General features: G+C 61.8%; 3 protein-coding genes across 10 annotated transcripts; 1 reads left to right on the forward strand and 2 right to left on the reverse strand.

Annotated features, from left to right (window-relative positions):
• Positions 1–2,008: 2,008 nt before the first annotated feature.
• On the forward strand, positions 2,009–3,269 carry LOC134553016 (E3 ubiquitin-protein ligase RNF182-like). The gene has a single exon (XM_063402238.1). The coding sequence runs from the start codon at positions 2,120–2,122 to the stop codon at positions 2,843–2,845; it is 726 nt and encodes a 241-aa protein (XP_063258308.1). The 5' UTR covers positions 2,009–2,119; the 3' UTR covers positions 2,846–3,269.
• A 466-nt stretch (positions 3,270–3,735) lies between these two features.
• Positions 3,736–5,953, reverse strand: LOC134553012 (iroquois-class homeodomain protein irx-2-like). The gene has a single exon (XM_063402235.1). It carries the CDS (start codon positions 4,454–4,456, stop codon positions 3,824–3,826), a length of 633 nt encoding a protein of 210 aa, XP_063258305.1. The 5' UTR covers positions 4,457–5,953; the 3' UTR covers positions 3,736–3,823.
• A 900-nt stretch (positions 5,954–6,853) lies between these two features.
• Positions 6,854–17,565, reverse strand: ZNF335 (zinc finger protein 335). 8 transcript variants are annotated; one of them, XM_063404535.1, is made up of 28 exons: positions 16,502–17,565; positions 15,799–16,030; positions 15,190–15,454; positions 14,719–14,796; positions 14,188–14,517; positions 13,916–14,044; positions 13,680–13,838; positions 13,319–13,577; positions 13,051–13,228; positions 12,864–12,976; positions 12,681–12,699; positions 12,358–12,474; positions 12,196–12,272; positions 11,955–12,115; positions 11,613–11,842; positions 11,429–11,537; positions 11,252–11,346; positions 10,847–11,127; positions 10,602–10,743; positions 10,142–10,531; positions 9,912–10,054; positions 9,433–9,566; positions 8,884–8,987; positions 8,690–8,767; positions 8,405–8,488; positions 8,179–8,244; positions 7,951–8,032; positions 6,854–7,597 (listed from the first exon to the last, which is right to left on the reverse strand). In XM_063404535.1, exons 2-28 carry the CDS (start codon positions 15,997–15,999, stop codon positions 7,479–7,481), a joined length of 4,143 nt encoding a protein of 1,380 aa, XP_063260605.1. In that variant the 5' UTR covers positions 16,000–16,030; positions 16,502–17,565; the 3' UTR covers positions 6,854–7,478. The 8 variants fall into 8 exon arrangements, with proteins under 8 accessions (XP_063260605.1, XP_063260604.1, XP_063260611.1 ...); XM_063404534.1 differs by lacking the exon at positions 16,502–17,565 and adding an exon at positions 16,380–16,483; XM_063404541.1 differs by lacking the exon at positions 16,502–17,565 and having other exon boundaries at positions 10,602–10,740; positions 13,334–13,577; positions 15,799–16,179.
• Positions 17,566–17,874: the final 309 nt, after the last annotated feature.

Here is a 17,874-nt window from a genome sequence, read left to right on the forward strand (position 1 = left end):
CTTGTGTCCATGACTTGCCTTTGGTGTCTGGGGTGTGTGCCCCTGTCTGGTCTCTGCCTGGGTGGAAGATAGAAAAATGTTGGGGTTTGGTTTTTCAGAACTATCTGGCATCTGCCGTGTTCCAGGCAGCCCTGCCCTCCCGGTGAGTTTTGTTTCCTGCTGACCAGTGTGAGCCCCTGAAGCAGCCTGGCTGCACTGCTCCGGTGAGGTTTTGGTGCTCTCCCGTTGGAGGAATGCAGGGAAGGGCGCTGCCTTTGGAGTCATGGGGGCAGGCAGCACAGCCAGCCTCTCCTGTGGGGGTGCCACAGCACTGCTGGTGTCAGACCAGTGACAGTGCCACCCTGAGGTGCACGGGAATTCTCCAATCCCAGATGCTGCCCACTCCCAGAGGCTTCACAGCTTTCCAGAGATCATTATGTCCTTTAAGTCAGGGAAGGTGGGAATGTCAGCTGCAAAAGTGGCAGTTTTTAAAGCCATTTTTTCCCCTTTAATCATTATTTTTGAGCCAAGACTGCCTGCTCCCAAGGCACAGGTGAGCTGAGACCTGCTGATGCTGGGAGTGTCCCTAACCCACCCCCTGGTCGGTCAGTGCACACTGAGCCCTTTGCCTGCTCCCCAGGTGAGGGACAGTTACCTGTTTGAGTATCCAGTGGCTGTGGTCTCACAGGGGATGTGTGAGTGACATTGCTGGCCAGCAGCCTGGTGGCAGGGGCTGCTTCTTGAGTCTCCTTTATCCTAACACAGCAAGAGATTGTCGAAGGGGCACAGGCTGACACTGGGGGCGTTTCAAGGGCAGATAACCAGGACTAGGTCAAGCTGTGTGAGGGGCTGTGGTGTGAGGGGCAGCTGTGGGGGAGTCGGGAGCAGTGGGTGGTATGGGCAGGACTGGGGGAATGAGGCACACCAGGAGCTGGAGGTCACATAAAAGCTCCAACAGACTCTACTAAACCTGGACGATTTGAACTAAAAGGGCTTCACTGCCGTTGTCCCTGTGGTGGGCAGTGCTGCCACTCCTGTCTGGAGGGAAGGAGGGGTCCCTGCCTTCTTTTGCCCCCTAGGCTGCTGGAAACCCCCTGTAATGGCAGCAGCTGGGGGTGGATTTGACCGGGCTTGGGAGACACATCCTGCAGTGTGGGATATGCAGGGGGCTTGGCTGTGCTCAGCCTGAACCTGTCAAGTGCTGTTGCCCCCTGAGTGCCCCCGACTCCACTCCCAGGGGGGTGCTCAACCTCAAGCGCCGCTGCCGCAGGCCCCGCGCCGGGAAGGAGCATCCTCAGGGCTGGCCGTGAGCGGGGAGCCCTGGAGTGCCGGGAGCCGCACCAAAACCGCACCGCCGCCTGCATCGACCCCTGGCCTACCCCTCAGCGGCCGGCGGGGCCCGGTTCTGCGAGAGGGGGCTCCAGCACGGCCCGTCCGAGCTCCCCCTCCGTTCCCCGCTCCCCGTTACCGGGCCAACGCCGCGGCGCTGCCGGCGGCCCCTGCGCCGCGCTCGCCCCCGCAGCGCGGCGGGCAGCGCCCCGCGCCACCCCCCATGGGGCTGCCGGGCCCTCGCCCGCCGCCGCGGAGCCCACCGGTGCCACCGAGCCCGCCGGCGGCGGGCACCGAGCCGCCGCTGTGTCCCCGCCGGGAGCCGCGCAGCGCAGGTACGGGCGAGGATGCAGGGAGGGCCGGGAGCGGGGGCGGGGAGTACGGACCGAGGGCTGCTCGCCCCGGGAGCGGGGTGCGGGGTGCGGGGGCCCCGCCGCCCGCAGAGCCGGTGTTCGGAGCCGTCCCGGCCTCGTGAGGGCCAAAAATGTGTCCGGGAGCTGCCGTTCCGCTGGTGCCGGCCCCTGGGAGAGATTTTTTCCCCCGCAAAGCAGGGGCCGGGATGACGGCGAGTCCCAGCGCCGGTGGCGGGGGGTTGGAGTCGGGGCCGGGGAGGGGACTGTGGCCTCCATTCTGCTCTCACTGCCCCGCTCTCCCACCGAGCCCCGGCGTCTGACCGGCACAATGACCGTGGGGTGCAGCAGAGCTGGGACCCCACGCGTGGGCGGCAGCGGCCCGAGCCTGCCCTCAGCCCTGGCTGACAGCGGTGCCCCCTTTCTGCAGCCCGAGCAGCCCCCAGCAGCCCACCAGGAGCATGGCTCAGCCAGAGAGCAAACTGGTGTCCCCGCCGGTGGCACCCTCATCCCCCGAGCTGGAGTGCCACATCTGCTACAGCCGCTTCGACGCCCGTGTCCGCAGGCCCAAGCTGCTCCGCTGCGGCCATCGCCTCTGTGCCCGCTGCCTGCGCAGGATTGTTCCCCCCGGGGACACTTCAACCCCCCAGCTCCGCTGCCCCTTCTGCCGCCAGCACAGCCCAGTGCCGGGCGGGGACGTGCAGCAGCTGCAGGATGACGGTGAGGCGCTGGCACTGCTGACAGGCCGTGAATGGGCCAAGAAACGGGGTCCACCCCGATCTCCTGAGGTACTCCTTTGTCCCAGTGTGCTGGAGCCCACGTCCAGCCCCGACTGCCTGGTTGTCACCATCCTGGAGGTGCCAGAGGATGTGGCCCCACCAGAGAGCCTGGGCAGGCTGGAGGTGGTGCGGCTCTACCGCCCCAGCAGCCTGGGTGCACTGCCCTGCCACGGCCCTGGGCAGAAGTGGCGCTCCTGGGGGTGGCAAGCCATCCCCCGCTTCATTCTGGGCTTCCTCTGCCTCCTCTACTTCAGCTCCCTGCCCTTCGGCATCTACCTCCTGCTCATCGAGCACCACAGCCTGGGCATCATCCTGGTCAGCCTTGTGCCCTCCACCCTCCTTCTCTGCATAGTGTACAGCCTCTGCCAGTGCCTGTGCCTGGAGGTCTTTGGGTTCCCCCACTCCTGACCCTGCACAGCCAACCCCTGTGCCTGAGCCAGGCAGGATTTGGGTTCCTTGGGGCGTTGTCCCTTGAGGTACACATGTCCTCTGACCTACAGCATGCTCTGCCTGGACCATGGGGAGAAGTTCAGTGCCTGGTGCCTTCCATGCAGAACAGCACTGTCATTTCCTTGTGGGTGCTCACACTGGCTGGAGCGGCTGCAGGAGCTCGTTGCAGCCTACAAGCATTTGTGCCAGACCCTCAGCTCCTTGTCCTCCTCCTCCACAGCAGACAAGGAGCAGGAGCCAGGACACCAATCCCAACTGAGGAAGCGCCAGGGCTGGGAGCTGGGCAGAGGGATGGGCAGAGCCCGGGGGCTCCTGCGGCCGGACTGGCCCCAGCACGGCTCCGTGTCCATAGTGTAAATAGTTCTGTCCATGGTGCCCACACTCCTCGTGGGGCTGCTCCCATTGCATCTGTGTTTTTTCCTCATGTGTGAGTCCCATGTTCGCTGACATTGTGTCCCAGAGAGGGGAAGAATGGAGGAGGTTCTTTGGTGTGTAAAGATGTCTTTGCAGCTGTTTTGTAGTCATTGTGGGTTTCTTTTTTCAGAGCCTCCAGTCTCTATTTAACCTCCCTGGGTTTTGTTTTGTAAGGATTGATTTAATACTGCTAACGATTTTATTACCTTTATCAAGAAGAGCTAAGTCTATTTTTGAACTCTGCCTTAGACCTGCCCTGCTCCACAGGGGCTCCTCACTGCAACATTGGCAGTGAAGCTACCCACATCTCTGGTGGCACCCCTGCATCCCTGCCAGCATCCCCCACAAGCATCCCCCACAAGCATCCCCATCACACACAGGCAACACCAGGAGACCCAAAACAGAGCCATATTTATTACCCTCCCCACCCACATCTCCCACTCTCCTTGGCCAGGCAGCTGCTGGGTCCTGTGGCTGTCTCTCCTGCCATGCCCTTGGGGACAGGACATGACTCTCCCAGCCCTATACCTGCTCCAGCACCACTGGCACCTCCAGGGGACACCTGTTCTTGCTGGGGGGAGGTTCCAACATCTCTGCCACACTCCAGATCTTGGGTTTCTGGGGCTGCTTGTCCTGCCCTGGGCCTGTCCTCACCTCGGGGCTGCCCCCACACCCGTCCTGCACAGGGCTGGAACTGGGAATGGGGACAGCACTGGGTGGGACCCCCTCACCCTCGCTGTCCTCGCTGTCCGAGGTGCTGCGTGTGGCCCAGCTCGCCTTGTTCTCCTTCTTGAGGCGCCGGCGGGCATTGGCGAACCAGGTGGAGACCTGGGTGAGGCTCATCCGGCTGACCACAGCCAGCATCACCTTCTCCCCCTTGCTGGGATAGGGATTCCTGGGGTGTTGTGCCAGCCAAGCCTTCAGTGCCCCGGTGCTCTCTCGCGTTGCCGCTGCCTTCACCCGCCCCGGCTCTGTGGGCAGCCCCAGCGGCACCTCATAGGGTGTGGAGACCTGGAGGGGCAGAGGGGTGTCAGGCTGGGACAGGGGGGCATGATGGCCAGAGGAGAAGGGCTGTGGGATGTCAGGGCTTGGCCCTTTGTGTAGGGGAGAGGGTAGAGCGGTATTCTGCCCTTCCCTTTCCTCTCCCATGCACATTCAAAGTGCCAAGCGCAGGAGAGTATGGGTGTGGAGGCAGGGGAATGCTGGGGAGGGGCAGGGGCCAAGGGACAGCAGGTCTCCAGTCCCAATTCCAACCACCCCACACAGTCCCATCCTGGTTCTGGAAAGCCCCACATCCCGTTCCTCCCCTGGAGCGGCACTTACCAGAGGCGTCACAAGGCTGAAAGGGGGTGGCAGGAAGCTGTACCCGGCCAGAACGGGACAGGGGCAGGAGTAGGGGCAGGGGCAGGGCAGCAGGGCTTGGGGTGGCCCCGGCAGGGTCCCCCAAGGCCCTCCACAGGCTCCGAGCTCTTGTCCTGGGCTCCTCTCACCCTGAGGTGCTGCCATACTGCAGGAGAGGAGCTGGGGAGCTGCTCCTGGGTGTTTTATAGCTGCTGGGGTCCGCAGTGACTGACAGCTGATTAGGTGGTATTAGCACCCACGAGAGCAGCAGCAGGATCTGGGGCACCTGATAGCCCCCCTTCCCCAGCTACTGTTGGGCAGGGACTTGCAGGGACCATCCTCCTTGCCTGCCTGCCACCAGCCAGAGCCCTGGTCCCTCCCAGCCCCCCAACTCTGCATAGCTACACAACTCCTAGGGATGGGGGACAGTGGCACCCTGGGGCTGGCACACGGGGCCCACCGTGAGCCCCATGGACACCCACAGCCACAAGGACACAGCCCAGCTGGGGCTTTACTGCAGAGTTGAGCTGTGTCCCGTCCATGACCCCAGCCCTGACTTGGGGCTGTGGGTAGCGGAGTCCCCTGTGCTGTGGAAGGACAGGCTGGACGGCCAGGGGCTGGTGAAGAACTACAGCCTGCTGGGCGGACAGCAAACCATGCTGCCCCATCCTGTCCCTCCTCTGCCTTGGCCAGGTCCTCATCCAAGCCCCCCAACCCTGCTGTATTCCTGGCAGCAGAGTAGTGAAGGGGAAGGGTCCCACAGCCCCATGGACTGTGGGGACCCCTGCAAGGCACTGGGGGGTTCCTGTGGTTGGCACAGCAGGGGCAGTGGGTGGGCAGGGCAGTGGTGGGCAGCTGTGTGAGGGGCCCCAAGAGCCCGCAACCCCCTGAGCCGCCTGCTCCTGCCACCACGCCTCCCCACTAAGACTGGGATTATCCCACAGGTTGTATCCGTCATTAAATACCGACTAATAACGCTCTCAGGATATTAAATATGTAACAAACCCGCTTAGCGCTGGCCAGGACGGGAAGGCGAAGGTCACCGGTGCTAATGAACCCGGCCACATCCCTGGATCCCTGCAGGCCCTGGTGACAGCAGAAGGTCCCAGGGCTGAGGTGCCAATGTCCAGAGGTCCCAAGCCCCCACACTACCCCCTAGCCAGAGCACGAGCAGCACCTGGAGCTCCCAGCATAGAGCAGCCAGAGCTCTGGTCCCATCCATCCCATAGTGGGCTGATCTTGTGCTCTCGGCAGCCACAGGTATGGCAGCCTCAAGCCAGCAGGACACTGGTGCTGCTGCCTGGGGCCAGCCCTGCCCTCAGTCCCGCAGTGGCCCCATAACCTTGTCCCCATGGGACTCGTCCAACCCTAATCAGCACCGTGGATCTGCTTGATTAGATAATGGGGCTGTAATCTAGGAAAGCGCCTGCGGATTGCGCGCAGCACCCTGACCCTGCACAGCACAGCTGGAGAGGGAGGGCCACAGGCAGCCGCCGGCACAGCGGGCGGACACAGCTGGACACCGACCGAGCTGCAGCCGCACAGGCACCGCCACGCACCAGCACAGGCAAGGCTGCTGAGAAGGCAGAGGGACACGATCCCAGCTGTGGCCACGACAGAGCCCCAGCTGGGAGAGCCACATCAGCCGAAGGCACCTCAGGGGCCACCCACACATCACCTCCCTGCTGGTCAGGGGGGACGTCCCACAGCGGCCCCGGTGCCACCGCCGTACCTGCATGAGGACAGGGAGAGCCCAGCAGAGATCACCCCGCCCCCGTGAGGCTCAGGCTTCACAGAGGCTCTCACCGAGCCAGGGTGGTTCCCGGCCTTTTTCCCCTCGGCGGATAATCACTTTAATGCAGGAGCAGAGAACTAAAACTCTGCGATTAGCTGTTATAATCGCATGTAAATAGGCCCAGACAAGCCGCTCAGGAGGGTGGTGTGTGGCTCGGGACAGAGTTACACGGGATTTAGGCTGTTTACCACTCGATTAATTTCATGACTCCAGCCCCAAGCCCACCGCTGTCCCAGCTGCCCGGCTCGCTTCCCAGGAGTCAAGGTCACTCGGGCGGAAGGCAGCTGATAGCCCGGGGCGTCTGCCAGCAGTGACCAGCCCAGCCCAGCACTGGGCTCCTGCGCCTCAGCCCCAGGGCCCTGCTGAGGCTGGGCTATCCCATCCCTGTCCCCTGGAGCCCCAGGCACGCACACACATAGCTCTCCATCCCTTTTTATTCATAAGCATAATCAAAGCTTGAGAATGTCACAGCTGAACCCTTCAACCACCAACGGACTAACATGAGAGTCCATCTCTCTTCAGAAGAAAAATAGAGCATCTTCCACCTCCTTCTCCTCGGGTTCCTCCAGTCCAGAGCCCTGCTGCTGCCTGCCTGCAGGCTGGAGATACCACAGGAGGGCTGGCTGCTGGCACACTAGCACCACTGACCACTGCAGGGAGCAGTGGCTGTGGCACACACCTTGCCTTTGACACTGCACCACACAGTTGCGCCCAGCCCTACGGCCTTCCCCAGGATCCTAACGTGCTGGGCAGACACCAATCCATGGCTGCCCACACAGACCGTTCAGGAAAAGGGATTTCAGACCGTCAAGTGCAACAGGCAAAGAGATCATCCACACCAGGGCTGCCCCCGTGGCTGCTGAGCAGTCTCTGTGGGGAGGTGCAGGACTCCACGGCACAGGGCTGAGCGGCAGCGTGTCCCCGGTTGTGTCTGTGCTGCCACGGCTCAGGTGCGTCCTTCGCAGCCCCGGCACAATAAGGCAACTGCTGGCTGGGGCGGCTGCTGCCGGCGCGGCCAGCCCGGCGCGGGCCTGCCCCGTGCTAGTCCGACAGCGTGATGACGTCGTAGTGGATGCCCGGCTGCAGCTGCTGCATCTGCTCGGCCGCTGCCTCAGCGGTGAAGACGCCCTGCGCCTGGGCCATGGCTGCATCCGCCACTGCTGCAGGGGAGGAGGGGCACGGCTCAACGAGGGCACGGGGAGCCGGTGGCTACTCAGGGCTCCCCTCCGTGCTCCTCACCTGTACCCAGGGAAGGGACATAAGGCCACCCTGCCCTTGTGGGGCTCCAGCAGGGGGGCCCACTCCAGTTAACCCTATTCCAGAATTGACAGGCTGGGACCAGCAAGCATCTGCCCTTGGACATCCCCACTGGCAGCAAAACAGTGATCGAGCCCCATCTTCCCAGCCCTCCCACCGATGACTGGAACAAGACTTGCTGCCAACCCCAACAACAGGACTGGCACTCTTAAACCCCGGGAGAACTGGCCCTTCTGGCACAGGGCCCTGCTACTACCTGAGACAGCTGAGTGTGCTGCTGCTTCCAGCTGTGCCTGGGTGACGAGCTGCTGCTCAGGTGACACGGGCATGTACTGGATCTACAGAGGAGAAACAGGGAATTCCTGAGGGGAGGGTTCCTCCTGGAGCTGCTCCAGCCATGGGTGCTGCATTCAGGCACCAGCCCATGAGCTCCCTCTATTTCACATACCCCTCTCCAGCTCCTGCCACCATGCTGGCTCCTTACCTGTGACTCCGGGAGGAACTGCCCACCCTGCTCATACTGGATGTGTGTGATCTGACCGTCCTGTACCTGGGGACAAACAGAGAGCTGGCAGTAGGGTCTGTGGGTGTCCAGGCCCCCAACAATGCTGAGCCAGAATAAGCAAGAGGGAGCAGGAGGGGCCCAGCCTCACACACAACCCCCCATGAGCCCCACCCACCATGTGATGGGAACCCAGTCTGGAGCTCACCTGGATGTGATGTCCCTCTGGGACAACAACGTACTCTTGGGGAAGCAAGTGCGGGACGCCTTCCTGGGCAATAATGTACTGAACCTGCAAACACGGGAATTCTGACCCAGAAAAAGATCACAACTACCCACCCCCCATCACAACAGCTGGATTTGGTTTGTCTCCTGTGCCTGTTTCCACCACCCCAGTGCCTTCAGCTCTCCCTGTGGAGCCCTGCTCTCCCCACTGCTGCCAGCTCCTCCCACTGGGCAGTCTCCCATCCGTGGGCCATGCCCCCTCCCTCACCTGGTTGTCAGCAGTCACTAAGTGCTGTACTGTCTGTCCATCAGCAGTTGTGATCTCCTGGATATAGGCTGCCTCCTCCTGCAAAGTCACCGAATGCCCAGTGTGGTCAGGGCCTACCCACAGCCCCCCAGGAGGCCCCCACTGTGAGGAGGGGCCACACAAGACACGAGTTGAGGCCAAGGGACCCAACTCACCTGGCTGGTGACACTCTGCTCCTGTGCAACAAGGATGTGCTCCTGGCCCAGAGCCTGCTGCAGCCGCTCAGGAGCCAGCACAGCCTGGCCAGCCTGCAGAGCTGCTGCAACACAGAGACAGAGCCAGTGGGGATGGTGCTGGAACACTGCCAGGGCTGCCAAGGGCCTCGCTCCCCAGTGGCCACTGAGTGACACCTGCCCCAGAGAAATGCATGGGGCAGTCTCTGGGCTCTGCTCACACAAAGTGAGAGCTAAACAATTATGGGCAGAAAACACCCTCCATGTCAGACCCTGAACTCTGCTTCCAGTGTGAGCTGCTCCCACATGCACTGATCTACCAGGACATGACTGGAGGGAACACAGGCCCCCTCACTCTGCACAGTTGCCCATGCCCAGCCCCTTGGTCTCTGTCTCCACCAGTAGTCCCCACCACAAGACAACCCTCCTGGCCCTTCAGCCCCACCTGACCCACAAGCTGGGTGAAATCCCACAGGGGCTCTGGATGTAGGACACCCACAGGTGAGCCCTGGCCTTGGGGACATGTCTTACTGTGTAGGGTGGCCAGGGTGTCCTCGTCGCTGTTCAGGATGATGGTCTGCTGGGCAGCAGCTGGCCCTGGCCTTTTGCCCTCTGAGCTGTGCAAACGCTGCGTGTGGAACTTGAGGTGCCCATTACGGTTGAACCTATGGAGAGGCAGAGCGAGGTGGAGTGTGGCACAGGCAGCACAGGATCCTGTGCTTTCTGCAGGCCATGGGCCCCATAAGCACATCCTAAAACATGGCCTGTCCCCTCTCCCAGCATGTTTGCATCAGTGCCCAGGGACTGAACCCTCCTATGCAGAGGTTCCCTGGAGACAAAGTCGGGTCCACCTGCAGCAGGAACTGTTGCCAAGGGCACTGTTCCCTCTAATGGGCTGATCCTGGGGAAGGTTTGGGGCAGACAGCTTTGCCAAGATTCTATCTCTTCTTGAGCCTTGCAGAGCTCTGTGGGATCCCCCAAAGCAGGATCAACCCAGCTGCATCACTCACCTCTGCCCACAGACCTGGCAGGCGAAGGGCTTCTCATTGGTGTGGGTCAGCATGTGCCTGCGCAGGTCCTTCTTGTTCTTGGAGGCAAAGCTGCAGTGGGGGCACTTGTGTGGCCGAAGGTTGGCATGTTGAACCATGTGGCTCTGGGGCAGAAGGACAAGTGCTGGGTCAGAAATCCTCATTTCTCCAAACCCCTTGTTCCCAGGGCTGCTCTGTGCCAGGAAACTTACCCGGACCTCTGGCCAGAGTGTGGCAGTGAAGGGACAGTCGGGACACTTGAAGGTGCTGGGCCCAATGTGGGCTCTCTTGTGACTCTCCATCTCCGCTCTCCCTGTGAACATGGCTGTGCAAATCTTGCATGAAAACTTTTTGGCTGAGGAAATCTTGCATGAGAGCTTCTTGGCTGTGGAAACCTTGCACGTGAGCTTCTTGGCCACGCCTTGGAGTGCAGGCCACTTGATCTTTGGGAATGAGACTTCCTGCCCCTCGGACGCTGGGGATAAAGACGAGTCCTTCTGGAGCTGCCTGGTGACACACTGCACCAGGGGCCACTTGACGCTGGCGGGCTGTGCCTCCTGGCCCTCCGCAGGTGAGGAAAAGGCAGCATCCCCGCTGAGGGGCTGAGAGAGAAACACCAGTCACAATTGCTCACACTGCTGCTCAGCATGGGGAGAGGGCTCAGATCCTTACCTCCACAGTCTGGAACTGGCTCCCTGGGACACTGGATGACATGATGTAGTGATTGCTATGGTCCTTCAGCGCCTCCTCTGTCACCACAGCTCCGCTCACCACAACTGTGTGGGAGGTCTCCACAGGACTCTCCTCCTCACTGCTGGAGAGCACAGGGTCAGGGAGGATCTGTCTCCTCATCAATAAAGCCTTCTCACTGGAGGCAAGAAGTGTCTCCCCATCCCCACTCTTCCCACACAGCCGACCTGTACAGCGTGGCAGGAGCCTGGATCGCCTCGCTGATGGGTGCGACGATGCTGTACTCTGCTGTTCCATCGAAGGGGATGGTGATCTGCTGCAGCTCCGAGCCACTCAGGCTTGCTTCCCCATAAGCCTCCTGCACAAGTGTCTGCCCAGACTCTGCCATGTGCAGCATCACCAACTTTTGCTGCTGCTCTTTAGAGTCCACCTTTGCGTCCTCCTCCTGTGCCTGCAGCTCACAGGGGCCTGGTGTCTCTCCTGGGTCATCTGGCTTCACCACTGCCACCTGTGCAATACAACAGCTCAGCCAACGGGGCAAGGCTCTGCAAGACACCCCTGCAGCAGAACAGGGCTGGGAAGCCTCCTTGTGCCAGCCCCCAGCAGGCCTGACTCCCCTTGACTCTGCCCACCTGCAGTGAGCCAGTGGCCAGCTCCCGCTGGGTGCTCATGTTCAGCAGGAGATCCAGGGCTGTCTGCGTGGCCAGCTCTGCTGATCCAGCCACATCTAGGGGGTCAGACAGGAGGGGTTAGGCAAGAGCTCACCTACCTCCTTCCCCATCCCACCCCCTTCCCAAGTGCTCACCTACCTTGTTCATAGATGATGGTGGCCCCTTCCAGGGAACCTTGCGAGAGAACAGAGGGCTCTGCTCCTGCGACAGCCTGGACCGTGTGGCAGGTGACAGGGCCAAGAGGTGCCTGCACGAGAGAGAGAGCTGACAGCACAGTGGGCAGTGAGCACTGGGAGGAGCTGGGGCCAGGCATGGCACTCACCGGTGGGCTGGCCTCCGGCTCAGCCGGTGCCTGCACCTGGCTGTGCTGCTGCTTCAGCTCCTCGATCTGCTGCAGGGTGAAGAAGGGGCGGCGGCGGCAGGGCGGCTCCTCGGGGTGCCTCTGTGCCCACTCCTCGAAGGAGTCGGCGTGGCGGCATTGCACGTGCAGGCGCAGGTTCTTCTTGTGCTTGGTGGTGAAGTGACAGAACTCGCACGCAAACGGCTTCCCTCCTGCAGGGCACGGGATGGGGAGTCAGGCAGGAGGTCCCCAGGGGACGGCAGGGAGAGCAGGCAGACTCTGGCTGTCTCTTGAGAAGGGCATCGGTCAAACAGCTCCTCTCACCTGTGTGCTTGACTGCCATGTGTGAGACCAGGAAGTCCTCCCGGAAGGTGGAATACTTGCAGACGCTGCACTTGTAGGGCTTGTCGTTCATATGTGACAGCTGGTGGTTCAGCAGGACCTTCTTGTCCTCGCAGACGTAGTCACAGAACTCACACTTAAACCTGCCAGGACAAAGCCACCTGTCACACCTGCTGAGGGGGAGTGGGACACAGGCATCTGCCCAGGCATGCCGGGCTCCTACCTGCGATTGGCAATGGCCTGGATGTGCGTCAGCAGGTGCATCTTGAAGGTGTAACGCTTCTTAAAGGACTTCCCGCACTGTGGTGAAACAAAGTGAAGCAGCACTCACCCCCTGCCCTGCTTCACCCACTGCCAGCCCCTCCCCAGGCTGTGTCCCCCTCACCTTGTCACACATGTGTGGTTTCTCTGTACTGTGTGTCTTCATGTGCTGCGTAAGCCTCTTCTGCATGGGGTAGACACGGTTGCAGACAGGGCATGGGAAGGAGTTCAGCTTTGGTGGCTGGATGGAGAGCATAAAGATGAGATCACCTGGATGAGCTCCCCAGTTTCTTTACGCTCTCCCCACTGGAGGACCTGGGTTGCCTTTCCTCAAGAGATCCAGAAACAACGCCCTCAACGAGGCACTGAGATTTTGTGGAAGACACAGATGTACCTGTTCCCATAGAACAGTACTGAGATTTAAGTCAATAGAGTATTCAAACTCACCGGATCAGCTCTCTTCTTCCTGAAAAAGAAGCAAAAAAAGCCCCTTGTGTCAGCCACACCTCAAGCTGCCTTACACCCAGACACCAAAACGCTCCCTTTTGGAAAGGGTCAGGGAACCGGGCCACCCTTCCAGGACAGGAAGAACAGGGTCAGTGCTGGTCATCAGGCCTGTGCTGCCCTCACCTGTCCCGGCTGTGCACTGTGGAGTGTCGAATGACATCCTTCTTGTACACGCTGGTGTAATTGCACTCCTCACACTTGTAGGGCTTGCTGCCCACGTGGTTGAACATGTGCTCCTGTAAGAGGCAGACCATGAGACCTGGGGCTGCCAGGCAGCCTGTGGGTTCGAGGCAGGGCAGAGGAAGCTCACCTTGAGGGAGGACCAGCGCCGTGAGCGGTAGCTGCACTGAAGACACTTGAAGAGCTGCGGGTCATTGGCCTCGTGTGAGTTGACATGGAAGCGCAGGTCCTCGTGTGTGAGAAACCGTGAGCCACAGATCCGACACAGGTAGGGCCGCATCAGGGGCTTGGGGGACTTGTAGTAGTACCTGCAGGAACAGAAACAGGGCTCAGAGCTGTGATGGCAATGGGCTGGACCGGCCCTGGGCACAGGCCAGAGGGCCCAGCACACCCCTCACCTGCGCCCCATGTACTTGCGGTATTTCTTGCCCAGGAAGCGGCGGGAGGGCCGCCCGCGTCGACGGGGGATGACATCTGCATCCTCAGCACCCGTGTTGGAGGAAGGGTCCTTGTTCTCAGAGTCAGACTGGCTGACACTGGGCTCTGCCAGGTTCTCGCTGGTCCCATTCTCCAGGCCGGAGGAACTGGCTGCTTCCAAGTTCTGCAGCTCCTGGCTTGGGGTGCTTTGGGACGTCACCAAGGGCTCCACCTCCCCTCCTGTTCCACAGAACACAGCACAGCTCGCATTCTTGCTGTGGCTCCAGGAGCTTCCACAGCACTCCCTGCTCCACCCCTGAAAAGGACTGCTGCCTCCCTCACCTTCTGGCATGTCCTGAGACATGTTCTCCAGACGAAGCAGCTTGCGGGGTCTCCCTGGGCGTCGACGTGACCTCTCCTCGCTGGACGTGGGGACAGTGCGGCCACACTTGGGCAGTCGCCCCCGAGGCTCATCCTCAGCTGGGTTGTAGTCACTGTCCTCTGCAGGCAAGTGCCCCAAAACATCAGAGACTGAGAAAAGACTAAGCTATGTAAGATGTGGGGAAGGCAAGTCCTACCTTCAGGATCATCAATAGCACCAGCATCCATAATATCATCATCTTCTTCTGGGGCCTCCTCATCCTCAGTCTTTCGAACAGCTCCCACCTTTCGCAGTCGTCCTCTCTTCAGAGCCAGAGTTGAACCCACTGCCACAGGGAACAGGGCGAAAGCTCTTTACCAGACTAGGCCAGAAGAGGCCCTTATGCTCCAGCTCCTCCCTCATTTCTTCCCAGGAGAGAGCAGAGCCTGTCTGCAGTGAGATGAATTTCCCTCAGCCCTTGGCACACACCTGGCTGGAAGTGACGCTCTTTCATGTGGTTAATCAGTGTTTTCTTAGAGACACTCTTGTACTGACACATCTTGCACTTGAACTGCTGCACCACAACCACTTCCATCATCTCTTCCAGGGTCTCCATGTCAGGTTGGTCCAGCTCCTCCCCAGTATCTGTCTTTATGGCTCGGTCTGGCTTTACAGGCAGTGCCAGCACTTCCAGCTGCCTGGAAGGCTTTGAAGGGCCAGGCTGGTCAAGGCACGTGGAGGTAGGTCCATCAGCAACAGCTTCTATCGCCAAGCTATTGGCTAGAGCAGAAGTGGCCATCTGGGACACCATGGGGGCACCTGAAAACAAAACCCACTCAGCCAAGGGGTAGACCCTCACCTGCATCCAACACTGCACCTGTACAGGGGCACAGGATTGAACACAAGCTCGGGAACAGGTTCCCAACAGGACATGGCTGATCCAGCTGGGACACCCACTCCAGTAACACAAAGCTCAGAGGCCAAGCTGGCCACAATGGACAGCCCAGGGAGCTCCCTCACCATCATCAGGGCCTTGCAGAATGAGGTACTGCGTGGTCTCTGCCTTTCCATCCTCTGCACTGGTAACAGCGATGCAGCCTGGCAGGGAGAGGAGAGCAGAGTGGTGACTGCCAGATCCAGGGGCTGTAGAGTCACTGGGGCTCCCTGGGAGTTCCCTGAACTCTCACAGTTCAGACAAAAGCCAGAAGGTGCGAGGAGGATCTGGCTCTGGGGATGGAGCCTGCCCTGCACTGAAGGAGCTGCTGGACAGAAGGCAGGCTGTCCAGCAACACAAGCTCCTCACCAAACCCTCCAGTCACTGCAGCAAGGCAAGAAGAGAAAACCCTGCTGACTACTTAGACTCAATGATCTTAGAGGTTTCTTCCAGCCTTAATGATTCCATGTAAGTATTTCCCCCACCTCCTGAGGTCTGGTGCAGTGGCAGCTCCCTCCCCAGCTCACCAAGCCATCTCCCCATGAGATCACACTCACTCTGGATGATGTCAGGTCCTATTGTGGACTCGATGATTTTGTCAATGGCAGAGCCCAGGTCTGAGGAAGTGGAGTCTGACACAACTGTGGCTCCATCGGTGACGACACTGGAGTGGACCAGGACTTGTGGGGACTCTGACACCATGATGGACTGGCTCACAGTGGAGACACTGGAGACCAAGGTGGACTGGGCAATAGAGGATGAGTCCGGCAGGTAAATCCTTGGAATTACATCTGTGCTGGAGCTGCTCTCCGAGACCTCTTCCTGGCAGATAAAAAGAGTCCAGAAGAGCTCAGGTGAGACACCTTTGCCAGCCACACCCTTGGGGCAGCCAGCTTATGCAAATGACCCGGTGTATCAGTGCAAAACTTTCAGGAAAGGCATCAGAGCAAATCCTTTGGTACTGACAAAAACCTGGACCTCCAGGGCTGCTCTTGCTACCAAGGGGAGTTCTGCTCCTCAGACTGACGAGCAGATGCTAGACCAGAGGTGTAACAGTGCCTGCCAAGGCTGCAACGCTCAGTCTCTCAGAAATGTCTACAGAAACCCGTATAAACCAGGACCATGGCTGCCCTCCCTGCCAGCCCATCCTTCCCACCAGCACCTACCAAGGAGACCCTATTGCTGTCGGAGCTCTGCCCCACGGACGAGTCATCGGCCCGGGAGGGGAGCCCGGGACCCGCGGCGGCATCGCTGCTGTCCGCCGACACGGCCACCGAGCTCCCGACGCCCAGCCCGCTTTCGGTGGGCTCTTCCCGCGCCGCCTGCGGGGTCGCGTCGCTGCTGCTCTCCACCGCATTTTCCTCCATGCCCGCCCTGCCGGGGCACGCTACGCTCGCCCTGCGAGAGGATCGCCGCCGTCAGGGCCGCCAGCCGCTTCCCGCTGTCCCCGTCCACCGCAGGAGTCGCGGCGGGGCGGGCCGGGGCCGCCGCGGGCCCATTCCCGGCGGGCCCGGGCGCCCTCCCGGGGGTCCCGGCGCCACCGGGCGCCCCCGCTCCCGTCATGCCCCGCGGCTCCGCCCGGCCTTCGGCCGCCATCTTGCCGCGGGGTCCCCCCCGCCGCCTCCGCGCGCGCGCACACGGCGGGGCGGCCCCGGTGCCGCCGGGGCGGGGGAGACGCCGCCACGCCGGGCCGAGGGAGTCCCGCCGCCAACCGCCCGCCCGCCTGCCAGCCAGGCCGCGCCCTCACCCGGTCCGCCGCGGCCCAGCCGCGCCCCCGCCGGAGCCGGCACCACGGAGGCCGCCATGCCCCCCCCGCCCTCTTGCCGCGGAGCGCTATGGCGGCGCTGGCCCCGCGCCGGGACTACTTACCGCCGCCCAGCCCCTGCCCCGTCTGCAGCGCTCGCCGCGGCGGAGATGCACTCCTCGCCCCGGCCGCCGCCTCAGGCGCCTCCCGGCGCCGCCCGCTCCCCGCGGGAGGGGAGAGGCCTCGGCGCCCCGCCAGGGACTACTTTCCCCGCGGAAGGGTCGGCGGTGGTGCGGCCCTGCGTCATGGCGTCAGGAAGCGGCGCCCGGGCCCTGAGCGTCGGCGTCGCGCCGGGTTGCGCTGGCCACGTGACGGGAAGGCGGAAGTGGCGGCGGGCCTGGGCCGGGAGCGGGCTGGGGGCGCTCGGTGTGGTCACACCGTTCTCTCCCCTCCCTCGGTTTCCCGCCCGGCTCGGCCCGATCCGACCCGGTAGCGCGTTCCCCCAGCCGAGGTCCTTACCTCGGGTGAGCCGTGCAGCCCCGGCGCTCCAGCTCCCGTTCCATAGCCCGCGGTGGGCGCTGGGCCTGGCGTGCCGTGTGGGCTGGGGCCGCCCATCCCCGGAGTGATCCTGGCCGAGCCGCGGGACCTCCGCCGCGCCCTTCCCTGCGAGGCCCGGGGCCTTGCCGCGTTCAGCCCCTGCGGCGGGCCAGCCTCAGGCTGCTGAGCGCTTTCCCCTCGGTCTCTGGCGGGGAATGGCACCGACGATCCGATTGTTCCTTGATGCCAGACTTGCTTCCTTCGATGGCAGTCCTGCATCTGAACCTTCTGATGGGCTCTGGCTCACCAAACTCTGCCCTTCGGGATGGTTTCCCCCAGAGCAGATGGCGATGGGCACCCGATTTGGCAGCAGATGGAGCTGTGCCCGCGCTTGGGTGCACAAATCTGGGGGCCTGCTCTGGCCTCACCGAGGGCTCCCAGGGCACTGCCGATGGTGGAGCATTGCTGGCACGTCCTGATGCCACAGCATTCCCTGCAGGGTGCACTCAGACCTTGCTGCTGGCCCTGCAGCACTGCTGATCTCGGTACTGTTCCAGATCCTCCAGCTGAGCCCAGCAGGGCTTGGCCTGGGCTTGGCCTCTGCTCCACAGTGATGGCTTTAACAAACCTTCAGGTGGCTCCTTGTTCCCACTGATGTTTTCTCATGTTGCAGTACTCTATTGAGAATGGTTCTGTCTTTTTTTTTTTTTTTCTGGAAGAAAGGCAGCTGTATTGTGCCTGTCCTCTGTTGGGGCTGGGCCGTGGTGAGCTGATCCTGGCTCTGGGTCCCCGTGGAAGAGACACACGAGGAGAGGGGGGGTCAGGGCTCTGCATCCCAGCCCTTTCCAGGGCCACTCAGACCAAGCCAGCCCGCAGTGCAGGTCGGGGCAGGCAGGGCCATTGTGTCACTGGCCAGGACGGCCACTCCGGGCCAGTGCTGACATGGTGCCAGCTGCAGGAG

The sequence above is a fragment of the Prinia subflava genome, chromosome 8 (assembly GCF_021018805.1).
Source record: "Prinia subflava isolate CZ2003 ecotype Zambia chromosome 8, Cam_Psub_1.2, whole genome shotgun sequence".
NCBI classification, from domain to species: Eukaryota; Metazoa; Chordata; class Aves; order Passeriformes; family Cisticolidae; genus Prinia; species Prinia subflava.